The following is a 20,788-nucleotide window of genomic DNA, read 5'->3' as shown; positions in this document are numbered from 1 at the left end:
GTGCTATTATTTCCTTGGCATCTTCTCCCATTAGTGGACCGATCGATTCCTTGACTTTTTTCTTGTTTTTTATGTGATGAAAGAAACTTTTTTTAAAATTATTTTTGACATTTGTTCCAAGTCTTACTTCATTCTGAGCCTTAGCTTTACTGGCTTCATCTTTGCAGGTTCAGGCTATTTGTTGGTATTCTGCCTTAGTTATGTGTCCCTCTTTCCATTTTTTGTGAGTATCTGTTTTCTCATTCAATTTGTCAGGGAGTTCTTTGTGTAACCATGCTGGTTTCTGATTTCTTGTTTTTCTTTTCAGTGGTATTCAGCCGGACTGAGCTTTTATAATCATATTTTTCAGAGTTTCCGAAGCTTTTTCAGTTGTTTTCCCCTTTAAGATTTTCATCCCTGGGATCTTTCCCAAGCTTTCCCTGAGTTTATTAAAATCAGCTCTTTTAAAGTTTAAGACACTGGTATGATTATGTTCTATGTGTCTTATATTGACAAGCATCAATATAATGCTTGTGTCTGTATTATATTGAATTCTAATATGACATGATCACTCTTCCACAAGTTCCTGTAATTTCAATCCCCTCCATCACTTCTTCTCTGTTAGTAAGAATTAAGTCCAGTATAGCTGTCCTCTAGTTCCCTTCTCTTACCTCTACCTCTGTAGAAAGGAAGTGATCCCTTACATATAATGCAACTCCACCTCCTCTTCTGTTAGATCTGTTGGTTTTGAATAGTTGTATCCTTCTATCAGTACATTCCAGTCATGGGTTTCATCCCACTAAGTTTCGGTAATAGCAACTATATTGTACCTGCCCTCGTGCAGTAGTACTTCAAATTTGCCATGTTTGTTCCCTAAACTTTGAGTATAGGCATCTGAGTCGTTTACGACTGACCTTGGGTATGATTTCCTATATCTCCTACTTTGCATCTGAATTTTTCGTCCTTCCCTTCCCTCCCTACCTCCTGATTTGATTGGCTGTGTAGGGGTTTTTTTTGCTTGGAATTAGATCCTAATATTCCTAAAGAATGGTCACCAGCCCCCCTCAATTTTAGTTCAAAGCTCTTCTGATAAATCAAGCCAGTCAATTTCTGAATATATTCTTCCCAGTTCTTATAAGGTGCAGCCCATCTGTTTTGATATGATAGTGTACCTATATTCCCTGTTGTGTTTATTTGTCTTGACAGTTTTCTTCTGCATTAGTGCTGGTGAGGAGCTGTGTCAACAGTGGAAGTGACATGTTTATTCTATAGTAACTAATAGTTATTTATTTCAGGAGGAAGAATCCAAAGCATTACCATTTACAAAACATAGATATGCTTCACACACCTGTTAAAATAAAGATGTTTTCGTATTACAAAGGGCAACAGTCATCAAACCAGAAAGGTGTGAAGGAGCTAATAGTTAAAAGTGATTGTAAAGAGTAGAGAGGCTATAGAAGTTTAGATCTATACTAAGTGGAATTATGGATATCTTCTTCTCTTCAGCTAACCTTGTGTTATGTTTGGGAAGAAGCCCTAATTTAATTCCAAAAGAAAATAATATACATTAAGAGTAAAATAAAAATAAAAAAACAAGCACTAGTAACAAGTGTTCCCAGAGCAGAGATGGGTTTCAGCAGGTTCTGACCAGTTCTGGAGAACCAGTAGCAGGAATTTTGAGTAGTTCAGAGAACCGGTAAATGCCACCTCTGACTGGGCCTGCCCTCATCTATTCTCTGCCTCCCAAGTTTTTTGTTTTTTTGTTTTTAATTTGATTTATATGCCGCCCTTCTCCGGAGACTCAGGGCGGCTTACAATGCGTTAAGCAATAGCCTTCATTCTTTTGTATATTTTATACAAAGTCAGCTTATTGCCCCCACAAACTGGGTCCTCATTTCACCTACCTTAGAAAGGATGGAAGGCTGAGTCAACCTTGAGCCTTGGAGAGATTCGAACCAGCAGAAATTGCAGGCAGCTGTGTTAATAACAGAGTGCACTAAACCACTGTACTATCAAGTCCCAGCTGATCAGGAGGAAATGGGGATTTTGCAGTAAGCTTCCCCTGGATTGGGGAGGGAATGGAGATTTTACAGTATCCTTCCCCTACCACGCCCACCAAGCCACACCCACCAAGCCATGCCATGCCCACCAAGCCACACCCACAGAACCGGTAGTAAAAAAAATGGAATCCCACCACTGCCCCAGAGTTTGGGGTCACAAAGTCAAGATGCTGGCCGCAGTCACACAATAGAAGCCTACCCTTTTTACAATCAACACACACATGCAATGTTAAAAGGGGGGGGCAGGGTTTTGATTGTGTAATGGTTGCCATCTTCGCTTTTTTTTTTCCTTAACCTTATCCCTCCTGGACTATCTTGATTTATAATAACTCTTGGCAGTTTCAATTGCTTCATGATATATAAAGGCAGGATATTAATCAAGGATCTAATGAGCTTTGCCACTCCACAACTTTTTAGATTTGCAGCATAAAAGTAAAGGTTCCCCTCGCACATATGTGCTAGTCATTCTTGACTCTTGGGGGCGGTGCTCATCTCCGTTTCAAAGCTGAAGAGCCAGCGCTGTCCGAAGATGTCTCCGTGGTCTTGTGGCCGGCATGACTAAATGGCAAAGGCACACGGAACACTCTTACCTTCTCACCAAAGGTGGTCCCTATTTTTCTACTTGCATTTTTTACATGCTTTTGAACTGCTAGGTTGGCAGAAACTGGGACAAATAATGGGAGCTCACCCCGTTACACAGCACTAGGGATTCAAGCCGCTGAACTGCCATCGACAAGCTCAGAATCTTAGTCACTGAGCCACCGTGTCCCGTGCGACATTTGCAGCATATGGCAGTACAAATTCAAGTGGAATTTGCCCATGTTCAATACCTCTTACATTTGAATTGTACTTTTTCAGGAAGAAATGAAATCAGGAGAAGACAGCTCCACAAAACTTGGGGGGGAGGGGAAATCACCTGTTCATTCCACTTTGCCTCTGATCTAGAGGGAGTGTCATTGCACAGCCATGAACTGACATATGCTTTCCTTGCATGGAATAATCACAAGAAGCTACAGATTCTTCTTTCTTCATTGCATCTTGGGTAGACTTAAAGAACCTCTGATTGAAGTGGGTTCCTGCCTCTAAGGCTACTTAGCATGAATGGAACTCCTTCAAGAGGTGATGGTGCTTGCTAACCCGATAGCATTGGTAATTTGTTTTCCATGTTTCTCCTAAGTTGTGTGCCAATACACTGCATATAGCAATAACAATAGCACTTAGACTTATATACCGCTTCATAGTGCTTTTACAGTCCTCTCTAAGCAGTTTACAGAATCAGCATATTGCCCCCAACCATCTGGGTCCTTCTTATATGGTAAGGGAGATGCTGGTAGCAGTATGTTGGCTTGCAGTATAGTCTTTTGATCGAGAAAAAGTATAAAACATCTTGAGCATGCTTAGGATACGTCAATACCAATATATTCAAAGTGACTGGTATTGTACTTTCCATTAAGCAAAGAAAGCTATGTAGGGCAGCTAGGACTGGTAATAAAAAGTATTATTTGAAAACTTTGAATAACAAAGTCATGTTAGATACCTGGAGGATAGAGCTGATGGACTCAACTTGTGTTGACCATGGCATATGGAGGATTGTTTTGGAATGGAAGTACACAAAATAGCATGAATTAACAAACAAATGGCAAAACATAGCAATAGCACTTAGACTTAAATACAATTTCATAGTGCTTTACAGTCCTCTCTAAACAGTTTACAGAGTCAACATATTGTCCCCCAACAATCTGGGTCTTCATTTTACCAACCTCAGAAGGATGGAAGGCTGAGTCAACCTTGAGCTGGTCAGGATTGAACTTCTGGCAGTGAGCAGTGGGTTAACCTGCAATACTGCATTCTAACTACTGTGCCACTATTCCAAAAATATATATATTTGTTACATATCTGCAAAACTAAAGAGAAAAGGAAGGCTGTGCAAAGCTAAACTAGGGTTTTTGATCCTCTGAAGTGTATGTAGTTGATGAGTGCATGTGAGGAAGTGAAGATCCAGGTTTCATTAAAAAGCTCAAATATATGTCAGAATATATGAATGGTCGAGAGTTGTTGAGAGTGGATATGAAAGGATGAATCCATAGGTTGGCAGTAATTGCATGTTATGCTCCAGGAATGAAAGAATCAAAGATGAATTCTGGGAGAAATTATGCAGGGTTCAGAATCAACATAGTCCATAGATGAAACATTGCTAAGTGATACTGGTATGAAATATCAATGGGAGAAAGAATAGAGAGAACAGAAAACGTATTGAATCATTTAGGAACCCAAGAATGAATGAAAATGGTGACTCTTTGGTGAGTATCTGTTCAGAAAAAAAAGTTTGTTTTGAATATTGATATAAGCATCAGTTAATTCAAAGAAATGACTATAACTTTAAAAGATCACTGGTTTGGTAATTTGAGAAATTCAGTGAAAGATACCAGAGTGGTGACTGATACTGAATGTATATATTTTTGGAGTGGATTTTATGGAAATTGACATGGGAAAAAATAAAATAAATGAGAGTAAAACCACTGGAATAGAAAGCATGAACACTGTATGACAAATTTATAGGAGAAGATAATTTTTCCAATAGAACAAATGGGAAATGGATATAGAAAAGAAGGATGTGAAAGCTGCTTTGGAATTTAGTGAAAAGAATAATATTACAGCATGCCAGAAAATGTAGGGTAAATTTTTTTTTATTAAAGATGAGGAAATGAATAGGGATATTTTAGGATCGGTAAATGCTGATAGAAAGTTAGTTTACGGTTTGTTTCAAGAACTGAATCCTTTTCGAAAGAAGCAAAATTAGCTATGCATAATTATGTACCACCTTTTTATATAGAAGTGAGAATCAGATTTGCTAGGAGAAACATAAAAGTAAGTTAAAGGCCATGAAAATGGGAAATTGAAGAAGAGTGTGTGTAAAATAAGAAAAAGCAGTGTCAAGAATAAATTGGTGATGCATGAACGAATATGAATACATTCAGAAGTGCTTTGAACATAAGGAATAAGTTGAGGTGCTTGGTCATATATATTTTTGTTTGAATACATTTGAAGTGACAACCAACCATATTTGATTGGTTGTCACATTTGTTTTTGTTTGAGTACATTTGTTTTATAATTTGATCAAATTATAAAACAAATACATCAAGGAAGAATGAATGGATTGAGAGGAAGAGGAAAACAGGAAGTCATGGTTTAGAGTTGATGAGATTGAGGTCTTAAAAAATAGAAAGGTGAGAAGTTTAAAAAAACAAACAACAATGTGTGAAACCTTGTATGGAGGTGAGGGAAATCACTGAGAGTTTGCAAGGATAGAAAAGACAGGAGAAGTACAGATTATGGAATGTATTGGTGTAAACTAGTTTAAACTATGTTTCTTGTGCATTTTCTTATACCATGCCTTTAATTTCTTTGGCTGGCTATTTCTCCTACTGCTTCTCCAAGCTCTGCATAATATTGCTTACTGAAAAGGAATAGCATGATGAATGTGTCTGTGTGTACGTGTGCAGTTGCACCATCCATATATGGTACTCTTGCATCAAATTGTACACAGTCCCTTATTTTTTTGTTTTCTGAACCACTGGTTTGTGTGTGTGTGAGAGAGAGAACATGATGAATTCCCTAAGCTATCTGAATCATCTGTCACATGAGGGGCAAGAAAAAGAAATTTCCACAAATAAGCATAAAACAGGAATTTATGCAGGTCAATAAATTATTCAGAGCTTAAAGATAATAACATGTATGCATGCAAGTGACCCTGTGATTATAAAAGAAAGACTGACTCACATGACCATTGGAAGAGAATGTGAGTCTAATTTGTGACCTTTTTCCTTCCAGAGCTCCTAGTGAGATGGCTGATGTGTCAAATTACGTGTTTTATTGCAGGAAATTGTAAGAATTTCAGAATCTGTTCCCTAGAATCTATTTCTTTTTTTTTTAATTGCAAAAGTTTTACAATTACATTTTCACCCCTTTCCCCCCCACCTCCCCCCTCCAGACTTCCCAACCTCCCTAACCCTCCCCTCCCCCCAGACTTCCCTATAATATACTCATACTCATAAAAAACCCTTAATATAACACTTATATATAAACTTGAACCCCTCCCTCCCCTGTATAATTTTTCTCTTTACCTCATTACATTAAAATATTTCCAATACATTATTTTCAAATAAAAGCTATTTGATACTTTCTAGTTTGATATTTGTTCTGAACATATTCTATCCACCTTTTCCATTCCCATTCATAAGTCTCTTGTGAACAATCTTTTAAGTATGCTGAAATCTTCGCCATCTCTGCAAAACTGGCCATCTTCAAAGTCCATTCCTCGATAGTGGGCAAAGCTTCATTCTTCCAGTATTTACCTATCAACAATCTTGCTGCTGTTATCATATACAATATCAATTTTGTTTCACCCAATGTAAAACCCTTAACTATACCCAATAAAAACAGTTGTGGAGAAAATTGATTTTTTTTCTTCAAAACATTCTGCATGACCCACCAAATTTTTATCCAAAAAGCCTTAACTTTCCTACAGGTCCACCAAACATGATAATACGTGTTATGCTTCGCATATTGTAAGTTTGTTGCAACTTGTTCCGCCATAAGCATTTGAAATTGGTCTTTCAAAAGTTTTATAGCACTACGTATTCTTTCATCTGTTGGAATTTTAATAAGTAACTGTTCTTTATTCTTTATTTCTATTTCCAGTTCAGATCTTTTCTTTTGTCGGAGCAATCTATGTTTAGAGTTCATGTAGATAAGTACCCCTCTCATATAAGCTTTACTTGCGTCCCACACAATTTCAATTGGGGTACCTTTATTCAAATTTATTTCAAAAAATTCTTTCAAATGCTTTTTAAGTTCTGTTGTATTTTTTTCATATCTAAACAAATTCTCATTTAATCTCCAAGAACGTCTCTCAACCTTGTCCATCTCAATTTCTATCCATACTGGGCTATGGTCAGTCAGAGTTCTTGGAAAAATCTTTGTTCTTTTTGTCTTAACAAGTAAATCATCTGTCAACAAAATGAAGTCAATCCTAGAGAAGGATCTGTGTCTGTCAGAAAAAAAAGTGTAGTCCAATTCTTTTGAATTATGTATTCTCCAAACATCTTTTAGTTCCATATCTTCTTTCATGTCAAAAAAGGTCTGTGGTAATCTGATCCTAGACTTTGCCAAACTCTTTTTATCTAATTTAGAGTCGATTACTCCATTCCAGTCTCCCATAATTAAAATAGATCTGTAATCCCATTGCAATATTTTAGTATGTAACATCTTATAGAAATAGTCCTGTTGTTGATTGGGAGCATAAATTCCAATCAGAAGAATTTGGCCATTTGCTGTAAGCAATTCAATTGCTACAAACCTACCATCTTCATCTGCTTCTATAACTTTAGCTGTTAACTTTTTATTTACATAAATAACCACACCATTCTTTTTTTGCGAAGTTGAAGATATAAAATGTGTTCCTAGTTTGGAGTTTATCAAATATTTTTGATCTTGAGTTGTGATATGCGTTTCTTGTAAACAAATTATATCATTATTAAATTGTTTCAGATATGTAAATAATTTCTTCCTTTTCTGTGGTGAATTCAACCCATTAACATTCCAGGATAAACACTTAAACATCATCACCCTCTTTCTGGAGCAAAGAGCAAAATAATTGAAGGTCATCCGAAAGCTTCGATCTCGCTCCCCCCATGGCTCCAGTCTCTTGTGCAGTACTCTTAACTGCCTCCTTGTCTTGTCTTTCCTGTTGTTGTTGTTGCTTTTGTTTAAGTAACTTAGATTGAGCTCGAGTTATACGTTGATCTTTAACTTCAATCATCCGAACCGGGTCCAAGATTGGAGAAGATTCCAGCAAGGGCTCATCCAGAAAACCTCCTTCTGCACCTTGCACTTCCTCTAATTCCTGCTTAGACTGTTGCAATTCTCATTGAGGTTGTTTCTCTTCACTCTCTTTAATCTCCAAAACTGTAGATGTACGTGGAGATGGTGTTCTTTCCTTAAGAATAGTAGTAAAGAAATGCTGTGCCTTCTCCACGGTATTCAAACAGTATCTTTCTCCCTTGTATCTGAAAATTATGCCAACTGGTGCGTCCCATCGGAAAGGTATCTGTAAATTTTGCAATTCCTTAACAAGAAAACCAAATTCTTTTCTAGCTTTCAGCATTTTAGGAGGCAATTCTTTATAAATTCCAATTCGTGAGCCCCCCACTTGTACAGAAGTGTAAAAGGATTTTTGCAGGATATCGTTTCTTATTTCTCTATCTGTAAAATATATGACCACATCTCTAGGTAATTGTCTTTGTCTGGCCACCCAGGAGTTCACTCTGTAAATTTTGTCTATTTTGTGAAAAACCACATCAGGATTAACTTGTAGAATCTTGGCCAGGGCCTCAGAACAAACTTGTCTCAAATCCTGTCTTTCCTCCTCTCGAATTCCTCGAAGCCGTATAGCAAACTCCATTGCCCTGAATTGTATCATGACAATCTCGTTTTCAACTCTTTGCATTTTATTGTCAACATCAGCAATTTTATAATCATTGTCTTTCATCTTAACATTAACTTCTGATTTAAGTTCTTCAACTTTAAAATCAACTTTCCCAATAAATTCTGCCAGGCCAGATGCCACTTCTGATATTTTTTTGGTCACCTTGTTTTGGTTCTGTTTCACCATATCTTTAACTTCATTAATTTCCTGCATAAATTCCTGATGTGATTTTTGAAGTTTATCATCTATCTCCTGTTGAGATTTTTGAAATTTATCATCCAAAGTTTTAGAAATAAATTCTTTTAAATCTCCCACATCAAATTCTTTTTTCTGAGTCTGTAGCTGTTGAGCAGGGGGAAGCTGCGTTTCATGTTTGTGTGTGGGGGATCCCCCCCCTGTTGCCTTCCCTTCCTGCTTCTTTGAAGCCATCCTGCCACGTGATCTAGTTTTTCTAAAGAGGGAAGTTCCTTTTCCTTTCCCTCCTGCACAAAGACTTCTAAAAAAGTCCCCCAGATTTGATCAAATAAAGGTTGAAGTAAAGCAAAGTCAAGTATTGAAAAGGGAGAAATTTTCCACTTGTTTCTCTTATTACAAACAAGGCAACTTTGTAGCAACTTGGAAACTTTGTAACAAAGCAAGATAACTTCACCAATCCACACTCGCTGGCTCGTTAACTCTAAGGCTGAGCGCCATGTTTTTTCAAAGCACTTTCACTCATTCGCATTTTTCTCAGATTAAAAAGTCAACAAAGCGCTAATACTTGCGTTTCCAAGTTTCAGGATTCAGGCAGTTTCGCTGTTTATTAAAACTGGTTCTTTTCGCTTTAAGTTTCCTGCAGCCGGCTTGTTCTGCAAAAGCAGAATCGTCCCACGTCGCCCGGAGTTTCAGCAGGTTGGGAGGGAGCCACGCCTGTTCTCTCCCCAGAAACTTCCCTGGGGGGTTACAGGGGCTCGACCTGTGCCCTGCGATCTCTACTTCATCAATCCTGTGGATTTTGAAGTTTTCGAGCTGCTTCTTCGTCTCGAAGCGGCTCTACAGGCGGCGGGGCTGGCGGAGCTTCAAAAGGCGCCGCTGTCGCCGAAGACAGGGAAACCGGAAGTCCCTAGAATCTATTTCTTAATAGACAGTTTCTTAGTGTTCTTGGTGGATTACTGCTTTGTGTATTTAGTCTGGTTAATTTCAAGTTAAACAGGCATCTTTCTGAAACTAGGTTAGAGGGTTGCTGTCCAATGTTTGTCCTCCACTCCCATCCCCAACCCTCACAAGAGTTTGCTTCTTTACGAAAACGACTCATGGTTTTTGCAAAAAAGTGGAAACGAGGAACCCCAAAGCATAGTTATATACCATCATTGTATCAGTTAAATACAACAATGTATACCGTACAATTTTGGTTGAGTAAACCAAGGATAATCATGGCAAAACTACAAGAATTGCAAGTACTGGATTTCTGGCTATTCAACAGTACTGTTCATTAGTGACTTTCCTCCTTTCTTTTACAGATATATATATATATATATATATATATATATATATATATATATATATATATATATATATATATATATATATACAGTATAGCAAATCTATTCCACAAAGAAAAACAAAAATGGAATTCCATTTGGCTTTCTAATACTCACACGTGCCAAAACAATGTCATGGTTTTCCCATAATATTTTGAACACCTGGAATCTATTGGGTGCTGATGTTAACACATCTGTGAGTCTCAGAGTACCTTTGCTGATATCCACAACGTGCATTTCTCCACTATTTGAAATGCACGAGCCAAAGTTTCATCTTGCTAGTGGCATGCACATTGTAAAAATTTCATACTATTAGCCTTGAGTCATTGCCATTCACATGCTAAAAATGATCTTTCCCAAATGTTGGAAATGCATTTTCTAACATTAACTATTTATCATTACTCAACTTACAGAAATAGCATTCCAGAAATAATGTAAAGTTTGCCTGATTCCAAACATCTCTGGGTGGCTTACCCTTTAAAAATAAGAAAACAATAAAATTTAAGAAACAGATCATGGACATCCAGAACATAAAATGACACATACTGTACCAAGAAGGGACTCAGCTCCACTCTGCCTCAAGGCCTGGATGACCAGCCAACTTTCCAGAGATTTATGAAGATAAATCCAAGTGGATCTCTGGCAGAATGCTATTCCATAGGGAAGGTATAACAACAGAGAATTCATGCTTCCATTTATGGTTCTGATAAAAGACATTATTTAATTATAAGGCAAGCTGGAGCGCACACATTCTGCCCAATCTTACTGGCCAAAACCAACCAATGATAAGTGGCCCTCAAATAACCAGGCTTATTTTTCAAATGAGTTGAGGATGGCACATCTTACATCATTTCGATCTGACATACTTTTCCTGTTTGATTTCTTTCAAACTGCAACCTCCATGAACCTGAAATAGCTACCTATTCAAAAAACAAAAAATACAGCATTCTAGGTGCAATTTCCTCTATATTGTGTGAACTGTTGTTAATCTGTCATCTCTGTCTTCTTTCTGAAGATAAACACGAACGAAATAATCCCAGACCATTTACACTGGATGAGTATTTGGATGGAGATTTCAATTACAAAACCTTTTTTCCATACTGGGTTTCAGGTACGTGAAATTAATTTGGAATTATGGGATAATATGGGGCAGTGGTGGAACATGAAATGCATGTTTTTTTTAATCTGCTAAAAGTGATGGTTTTGTTTTATTTTTATTTTTTTTATGGGATTGTTTGGGTTTCAATTGTGGTTTCTTACCCTCAGTAGTTCAAAGACAGTGCAGGGACAGGGTGCATGGTATCTCAAACAATCGACTAAATCAATCAGCCAATTTAAAATGTGCAGAGAATTGGAAGACTTGAGTTAATCAGCAGTGCTATTAAGAATCATTGAGGAGCCAAGATCTGTAAGATTTGCTTCCAAGATAAATTGTAGATAAAACCATTGCAACATATGTGTATAAAACCCAAAAGTTCTTTGTGAGAAACAGTTTATATGTGCTAGGAAGATGATAGTGATGATGATCTTGCTTCCCTAGATAATCATGATTCTTGTACAAATTTATACAGTTAAGAAGTGTTACAAGTGCCCAGAACTGCTAAATCTGCCGTTCCCTGGAGTATTTTATTTGAAACCACATAGTTTCTAGACTTGGTCAGAACCTAAATAATTAGTCTAAAAACTAAATTCAGTATTTCATAATCTCTGGGGCTTTTAAAGCGATAAACAACATCATTTGCATGATTTTTTAAATTATTATTTTTATTTATTTTTTGGTGCGGGCAAATTGGCTGATATTAAGGAATTATTTTTTCCTTTCTTATTTTTATCAATCAGTTACATTATATAAGACAAAAATAGGGATGATGTTTCAATTTATGTTCTGTTCTATTTTTTGTGAATGCATGAAGTTCAATTGTCAAATATGAGCTTTGGTTTTAAGCATTTGGAACGTATTTTGATGGACTTGCAATTTAGATGAATATTCCATTTTTAGTTTTTAAAAATCCCAATATGAAATGTATATATTGTTTTCATGAGTATATGTGTTATTGTGTAGAATATATATATGTATTTATATTTTAAAGAATTACAATGCAAAATATTTCAGGAGCATTAATAATAATAATCAAATACTTGCCATAGTAGGAAAGTGGGATATACATCAAATTTTAAAAGTTTAGGTATTAGAGCAAAAATGCAAAATTTACCTTCAATTGTGGGTTCAATCAATTTATTCCTCATCTCTACAAAGAACATTTGAGATTTTTTTTAAAAAAATCTGCAAATATTTGATTTTTCTCAGCGTTGATGTCATTTTTGCCTGTTCAGAATTACAAGATCAAAGCACCATTTTTTAACTTTTACGTTTCCTCCATAGCTCCTTTATTTACTTACATGAAAATTGCTTGCCTGTGGTTTTGAAGTAAGCAATTAAATGCCTGATTGCCTGAGAATTGCAACAAGATAGCATTTCCATGAAACATATTGAACAATCCCATTTCTCTTTCCATTGAAGGAAATGAATACCTTCATCAGTCAAAAGATAATGTCATCCTTCACAATGTCGAATCAGGACAGTCGACCACTATCTTGACAAATCGCACCTTTGTATGTATGGCCGCTGTTTCAAAATTATGAGCTTAATTTAATCTAAGAGATGGTTACGTGTTGGCTACTATTTGATGCTTTAATCTTTCAGAAAGAAGTGAATGCCACAAATTACGCAATGTCCGCAGATCAGAAATTTATATTATTGGAAAGCAACTATTCTAAGGTATTATTTTTTAAAAGTTGGGATTAGTATTCTATTACTTTCAGGGCATTAACAAAAATTCATTGAAGGAATTCTTTGGGAAAGGAAGTTGAAGCAAGGCCTTGGTTTATTCCTTCATTATCCTTCATAGCATTCCTTCATTATTCCTTCATTATCCTTCTTAGCCTCCATAACAAAACAATCATTACTGCAAAGTAGGCAGTAGGAATTTCTCATATTTTGCTTTGGATAAACAACCAGCCCTTCATCCCTGCCAGACTAGCTCTTGTGCACTGACTTCTAATCTTGAGGAGTTTTCCTAAGGCCTGAAGGCCCCAGGTAGATAACCCAGTGGTGGAATTCAAATTTTTTTACTACCAGTTCCAGTGGTGGGTTGCTACCGCTTCGCCCTGGGTCGGGCGAACCGGTAGCGGCGGTGGTGGGAGGCTCCGCTCACCTGCCCAGATGTCTCTGCGCATGCACAGAAGCCTCTGCACACAACTTGTAAGAATATATATATATATATATATATATATATATATATATATATATATATATATATATATATATATATATGTTTTCTCAGGTTTTCGCGGGTGTTTGTATGTAGGTCTTTGGTTATTCGGGTCTTCTCCCACATAAAATTGGAAGTGTCTTGGCGACGTTTCGACGAAGTCTCATTCATCATCTTCAGGCTGGTGTTCTTGGCTTCGTGCTTCCAGGAGCAATGTGAGATCGCAGCTGTCTCTTCCTTTTAACTGCTAGTGGGGGTGTGAGCTGATTGGGTGGGGACTTGGCTGTGTTCTGATTGGGTCGCCCTTATTGACAAACGAGTCCCTAACACAACGAATGACACCAGACCCACACTCACGAGAGCCACACATGATGTCACCACCACACATCCACGCAGAAAGCAGACTCAAACCCACACTGATAATGAGCCACAACCAAGGACCAGAAGCCAGACGGCAGCTGCATCATTAGCCACTTTAAACCCCTCCAATCCATACATGAAGCAGACTGACACCCACCATGAAGAGCTCGCACGGCCACAAACACGAAGCCAAACAACAACAACGCAGCTCACCAGCTCAAATCCCCCTGCAACTCAGACTAAGCTGAGCACAACCAAGCCCCCACCCAAACAGAACACACCCCCAGCCAATCAGAGCACAACCAACCCCCCATCCAATCAGAGCACAGCCAAGCCCCTAACCAATCAGAACACACCTCCACCCAATCAGAACACAGCCAAGTCCCCACCCAATCAGCTCACACCCCCACTAGCAGTTAAAAGGAAGAGACAGCTGCGATCTCACATTGCTCCTGGAAGCACGAAGCCGAGAACACCAGCCTGAAGATGACGAATGAGACTTCGTCGAAACGTCGCCAAGACACTTCCAATTTTACGTGGGAGAAGACCCGAATAACCAAAGACCTACACACACACACACACACACACACACACACACACACACACACACACACATATATACTGTATTTGTTTATGTAAGTTTTCACGGGTATGTATGTGTGTATAGTTAATATTTCGGGTTTCTTCCCGTGTAATTGTGGATATATCCCTAAAAGGGTAGAAGCGACGTTTCGGCAGAATCCCATCTGCCAACATCAGGCTTATGATATATATATATATATATCTTTCTCTCTCTCTCTCTCTCTCTCTCTCTCTTTATCTATCTATCTATCTATCTATCTATCTATCTATCTATCTATCTATCCATCCATCCATCTATCTATCTATCTATCTATCTATCTATCTATCTATCTATCTATCTATCTATCTAGTGGGATCACCGTTCCATAATCATAATGCTGATCAATGTCTAAATCACAAAGTGAGAAATTGGTTCCTTTTCTGGAAATAGTATTTACATCAGTAAAAAGCATTTTGAAAAGCTTCTTCGTGGCTGAAAAATAATGATGACTGCTCCTAAGATAGTACCACTGTGAATACTCACAGAGCTTTTATGAACATTGCTTACCTGATTGCATTGTCTTTAATAAAATAGAGATAATGAATGGAATGAAGACCTCAAGAGAAAGCATTTTGAAGATTAGATTATTTGTTTTACATTTAGCAAATATAATGGTTTTTCTCTCTCCATTGTAACCTTTTCAGCTTTGGCGGTATTCTTACACAGCATCCTATCACATTTATGATCTTATATTAGGGTAAGACAGATTTATTTTCCTATTGACTAATACATTACTAATGTTTAAGTTTATGCAATGCTCTTTTTGAGACCCATTAAATCATTTAAGAAAATAGATTTCAAACAGAGCTGTTATCTTTAATGATATTCCCAAACGTGTACTGGAATGCTTCATTTTGTTCTCTGTTAATTGTATTAAATTCCACTTAAACTCTTTATCAGTCACTTATGAACAATTTTCATTGGGCTGGACTAGCACTGTTGTCAGAATTCAGAACTAATGAACCAATGGTTTGGTAAGGGTTTCTCACTAGCACTGATGATGTTACCTAATCTGAGTAATGAAATGTCTGCAAGAAAACAACCAAGCCCAAAGAAGACCAAGAATCTCTGATAAAAATTTTCTTAAATAAATAAAATAAATAAATGTATCAATAGCAGTAACTGGGAAATGTCTACTAAATGTGTCAGTGTACTTACGACTTCCTTGTGGGCTTCTTATAGACCCCTTTTCATTTCCTTTGTGGTTTCCTACTAAGTAGGATAATAATCCCAAAGTATTTTGGATATCAAAAAGTTCAGATACCAATAGTCAGTATTAACATCGTCGAAATATCATTGTCAACAGATACTCTCACCAATAAAGAATGAACATAGTTTGGGGAAGCATTCATCAACTGTCCTAAAAGTACAGGTTCTAAATTTTATGTAAGCACTGAATAATTAATTAGAAATATGAATTAAGAAAACACTATGTCATTCCATGATTTTTTGTTCCCATTGTAGTGTTTTTGTCAAAGAATATGAGCTACCACATAATATTCAGCATATCTCCTGGTCACCTGTTGGACACAAATTGGTCAGTAATTAATAGGGTGTCACAATAATGTTCCTTCTGGTTGAGTTTGATGTGCCTCTGGTGTTTTTTCCGGCATCACTTATTTCTGTTTATCAAGTATGCTTAAGAATTTTAAATGTTGACAATAACACTATTTGTAAACAGAGCTAGATGGTGTGTTAGAACTGTGGTTTAAGATAAAGTATATACTTCAGCATGGATCTGTTATTGTTTGTTCTAGGGTGACACTCTGTTTCAAGTTAGATATACCAAATACAGAAACCCAGATGCTGGTCTTCTGGCTATGTTCCTGTAGTTCTTCTTCATCTTCTCTCCATCTAGCAGATCTTAAGTCACTATTCTTAAGTTACTCCATCTAGGCAAAGTCAAATGGGCTGCAAACAGTTGGGTCTATAATATCAGCTGATTGCCCTCAATAAGTAGAAACCATAGCTTAATCATAGCATGAAATTAGATTAAGACTGTTCCTGTAAGAGAAATGAGAAAGAAAGAAATTTTTAAAAATGTGCCTTCTACTCTTCTTCTTCCTATTGAATATTATTTTATTATTATATGTAGACACAAAAATGTGAAATCACAGCTGCCAGTTCTTTAGCTGGTGTTGGTCTTCACACACATCGAGTTCTTTATTACTTTAAATGTATTGGGCCCCCAACTCCAGTGGATGCTGTGATTGTCATCTTAATTTTTTCTCCAGCCGTTTCATCTCATTTTTAATTCTCAAATCCTGCAGTTATCAATTCATTTTTTAAAATTCTTTTGGCAAAAGTCCATATAATGGTTCCAGAAAAAAAAAATCATTGTTATTTTTTTTCTGACCAAACTGATCAGCTTCACCATTTCTGCAAGTTCAATTAATTTTATGATTCAGTCTTTCGTTGAGGCATTTCATTGCTTTTCTAACTTTGTGCATACATCTGCCGGGGGAATTGTAAATTAGATAAGAGCAGGAGATAATTTATGGTTATCTCCTTTTATTCACACAATAAATTTAGCTTGTAAAATATGAATTCCCTACAGCTTCAGAACTTAGCCAGTACTTAAGCCAGGCATCTCTTATCTAAGGGTAACTTTATGTATGCTAACACAAAATACTCTTGTGCCATAGTCAGTCTTCTCCAACCTCATGTTCTCTGGACTACAACTTCCTGATCCCTCATAAGGCTTTTGGTCATGATGGTTGAGGTGATGGGAGTTGTAGTCTAACAAGTTTAACAAGGAGTTTGGAAAGTGGAAGGCTTCTTAAATAATGCATTATTATGGGATGGACATGAACATATATAACACACATGCAAAGCATTGCTAATCTCATAGGAGGCTGTTAGGTTTCACTCATGATACAAGCCTATATCTCCCTACTTTTCACTGGATGATTCTCCAAAGATTCTTCTTTGTGACTTGGGGGGAAAAAACAGAATAAAATTTTCCTTCTGCAAAGATAAATGTTTGTAAGGAATGATTTTGATGTGAGCCCCTTATTTAGCTGTGCTATATAGTATTTTTGGATTGCATACATCATTTGCACCTTCCACAGCTAAAGAAATTGATTCCTTCCCTCCTTCTAGGCTTATGTTTACCAGAATAATATCTATTTCAAAGAAGATCCCAGAGAAGCTGCTATTCAAATAACCACAAATGGTAACTGGAATGAAATATTTAATGGAATTCCTGACTGGGTTTATGAAGGTAAATTGCATTTTAAAAGCAGTGTAATGATTTAGCATGATAAGACTTGAGCAATAAAGTAATGCAGTGCCCCCAAACAAGAGTCAAAATGTGTTCTTTATAACTAATTGTTGTGTTAATATTTTCCACGAAGTCTACAGTTGCTCAACATCCTGTCTTTTCAATTTTTCACATTTTCCTGTCATATCATTCTTCCTCTTTATGGCAAAAAAAATCCCCTTTGTCTCAAAACAGTTTCATCAGATGTTGTAATATTATTTATTGTACCTAGTTTAAGAGCCTCTTGTATCTCGTGACCCTGCATTATTAGGAGTAAGTTGTTGTTTTCTTTCTAAAAGACCATGCCGAACAAGAAGAATATAATAAAAAGGCGCCGTTATGAACTAAATGCAAAATTGTATTAGAGAAATGAGGAGTAAATTCTGCAAACCTGGAGAAATCAGTGGAATGGCTCCAGACTTGAAGTAGATAGAAGAATTCTACTAATTGCTTGTTTCTATTTTTGGAAGGGGAGGAGATTATTTCTTTTTCATGGCTCCTTGCAAAAAGTATCCTCTTTTGAGGAAAAAAGTTCCCTGGAACAATCCCATTATAGACATGGGGGAACATTGAAGGTATGAGTGGAACACATCACCATTCCTTCCTTCAAAGAGAGTCCCTGCTTGACCTCATTCCTTTTGAGTCTATGTAGGGCCATAGGTTGATCCTACACAGTGTGTTTTGAATGTTAACATGTTAGATTACTGATCAAAGTAACTGTTTTAGGGATCAGCAACTAGTGGTCTTGGACCAAGCTTAATCTCCAAGTGTTTCCAGGAATGGAGATTGGAGAGATCTCCCTAGACATGAGGAAAGCTTAACTTGGTTGGAAATTTTTAAATGAAAAGAGTCTGAATGAAAATTCATACACTGTGTGTGTGTGTGCATGTGTGTGTGTGTGTGTGCATGTATGTATCAAGATATTTTTGTTCCGTATTACATATTAGTTTGGAAAGTGTAAATTAAGTTTTGATCATGTATAAAACCAATGAATTTCTTCTCTTCTTCCCACCCCTCAATATCTGGGTGCAAAGGTGGAGGTAAGATGTGACATATTTAATGAATTCATATGAATTCAACATGAAATTGGAAAGATGAAGAATTGTGGTCTTAACATCCTTCCCCAGAATATCTGACAATAAAGATCAAAATAAATAAATAACCCTTAGTGAAACTAGGATAAGATCTACACTTCCATCAGCAAGGCACCTCATGGTGATAGCTATTCAGAATATTATTGTTGTTATTGCTCATTGAACTCATGAGAATGAATATGTGCATTATCTATAGCACTTGTAACACAATCATGAGCCACAAAAATTGAGAAGGAAAGAGAGATATTTTGCCATTTATAGCCCTCTGGAAAGTTTACAACCAAGGCACTTTGGTGCTGTTTATTCACCCTGTGCATATTCACTGGATGCCAGCCTTCAGATCTGTGAGGTAGTTCAGTGAAATCATTTAATTCTGGGTTATTTGCATCTTTAGATCATTGTTCATCTGGACTAGAAGACGGGGGGAACAATTAAAAACTGTTCACTTCTTGCCCTCAAATCTGTCCAACCATTCTAGGACAATGCTTAAGTTTTGGCTTTTGACCAGTTTTCCCACAAATGAGCCAGGGGTGGGTTCTACTTACCTTTACTACCAGTTTGCAATGGGAGCATACATGCACGCTTCTGCACATGCACAGAAGCTTCTGCGCATGTGCAGATCATCAGTAATGATGTCAAGGTGGGTGGGCGGAGCCTTCCACCGCCGTTACTACCAGTTCGCAAGAACCGGACCAAACCGGAAGCAACCCACAACTGAAATGAGCTGATAGTTCTCTGCTATGATTTTCCTCCCCTCAGGAGTTCATAGTTACTTCTCTGGGATTCTGCTTTCTCTTCCTCGGTTACCCCAAAACTGACTGATGATCTGTCAGATTAATGATTTTACAGGTATGGATGTAGATCAAGATACCGGCATGGTTTTAAAGATAGTACTACATCATATAGTACATTGTACAATTTTGCAACCAGAACAACAATGTCTTTTAACCTGGTTTCTTTTAGAAGAAATGCTTGGGACAAAATATGCTCTGTGGTGGTCACCAAATGGCAAGAACATAGCATACATAGAGTTCAATGATACTGAAATACCAGTTATTGAATACTCGTATTATGGCGAGAATCAATATCCTAGAAAAATAACTCTTCCGTATCCAAAGGTAGATGTGCTTTGTTTATTTATTTTCCTTTTAGCATTAAGCTCGGCTCTGTTGTAGATTTGAATATTAAATAACTATACCAAATGTAACCGCTGACTTTTTAAAAACCCCGCTAAGTAATATAATTGAGAAGTTTTAGAAAGGGTGTGGGTGTCTTGAAGCCTAAGAGCCTCAATCTTATAGCTTCCCCCACCTAAGGTCAAATGCCTGAAGTATGACAGCCAGCCAGCAAATTGCAAAATGTGATTCTTGCTGGTTTTCTGCAGAAAATAAAATAAAATAGGTACATTACCTTTGCGGTTACTTTAACGCACCTATAAAACATAACCCCCTACCCCTCCAAAATGAAAACAGAATGGGAAGAGCTCCCTTGGGTGCTATTATAATATCATGAGTCTCCGCTTGTAGCTTTTGGTGGGAAAAATACAAATCTAAAATAAATACAACCTTTAGGATAGTGTTGCTTATGCCTATTCTAAATGAAAATCCAGCTTGTGTATCCTGTATTATTAAAATATAGTGGTACCTTGGTACTCAACATTAATTGGTTCAGGAAGATGTGATGAGTACCAAAAACAATGAGTACCAAACAAATTTTCTCCCTCAGAAATATTATAGTGAGTCACAAGGCAGCCAACACCAATAAGTTCTAGCTTGTACACTGAGTGCCAAACAAACGATGAGTACTGAAACAAATTTTATATCAAAATGCGTTGAGTATCAAATTCAATGAGTTTCAAAGCAGTTGAGTACCAAGGTACCACTGTAACATTTTGAAAGACCTAATCAATTCCCTTCACATATAATTCCTATTGAAAATACTTAATAATAGTAATGTTCAAGGTGGCAGCTGACCTAGAATGAAGGGCATGGAATCTGAAGTAGCAGATGTTAGACTTCCTCTGTTACTTTTGAAGACAACAGGGCAAAAGACTTCTCCCATGAGATTGTAATCTTTATATTATTTGCTTAGTGTTTATGGTTAATGATGCCAGTCTACTGTGAACTTCTCAG

The 20,788-nt window shown here is 37.0% G+C and overlaps 1 protein-coding gene across 2 annotated transcripts in view; it reads left to right on the top strand.

Annotated features, from left to right (window-relative positions):
* LOC117670827 (prolyl endopeptidase FAP) overlaps positions 1-20,788 on the top strand; it is a 68,389-nt gene that overhangs the window by 6,122 nt on the left and 41,479 nt on the right. For both annotated transcript variants that reach the window (XR_015731136.1, XM_034426293.3), the window contains exons 3-9: positions 11,062-11,157; positions 12,568-12,659; positions 12,751-12,825; positions 14,945-14,997; positions 15,765-15,837; positions 17,403-17,523; positions 19,620-19,774. Coding sequence is in view for 1 of the 2 variants with exons in the window: in XM_034426293.3 (XP_034282184.2) it covers positions 11,062-11,157; positions 12,568-12,659; positions 12,751-12,825; positions 14,945-14,997; positions 15,765-15,837; positions 17,403-17,523; positions 19,620-19,774 (665 nt within the window). In the remaining variant the exon portion in view is untranslated. The remainder of the gene's footprint in view (positions 1-11,061; positions 11,158-12,567; positions 12,660-12,750; positions 12,826-14,944; positions 14,998-15,764; positions 15,838-17,402; positions 17,524-19,619; positions 19,775-20,788) is intronic.

The sequence above is a fragment of the Pantherophis guttatus genome, chromosome 1 (assembly GCF_059756535.1).
Source record: "Pantherophis guttatus breed Tessera chromosome 1, ASM5975653v1, whole genome shotgun sequence".
Taxonomy (NCBI): Eukaryota; Metazoa; Chordata; class Lepidosauria; order Squamata; family Colubridae; genus Pantherophis; species Pantherophis guttatus.
Note: the sequence above shows the minus strand (reverse complement) of the source record. Positions and strands in the feature narration are given on the sequence as shown.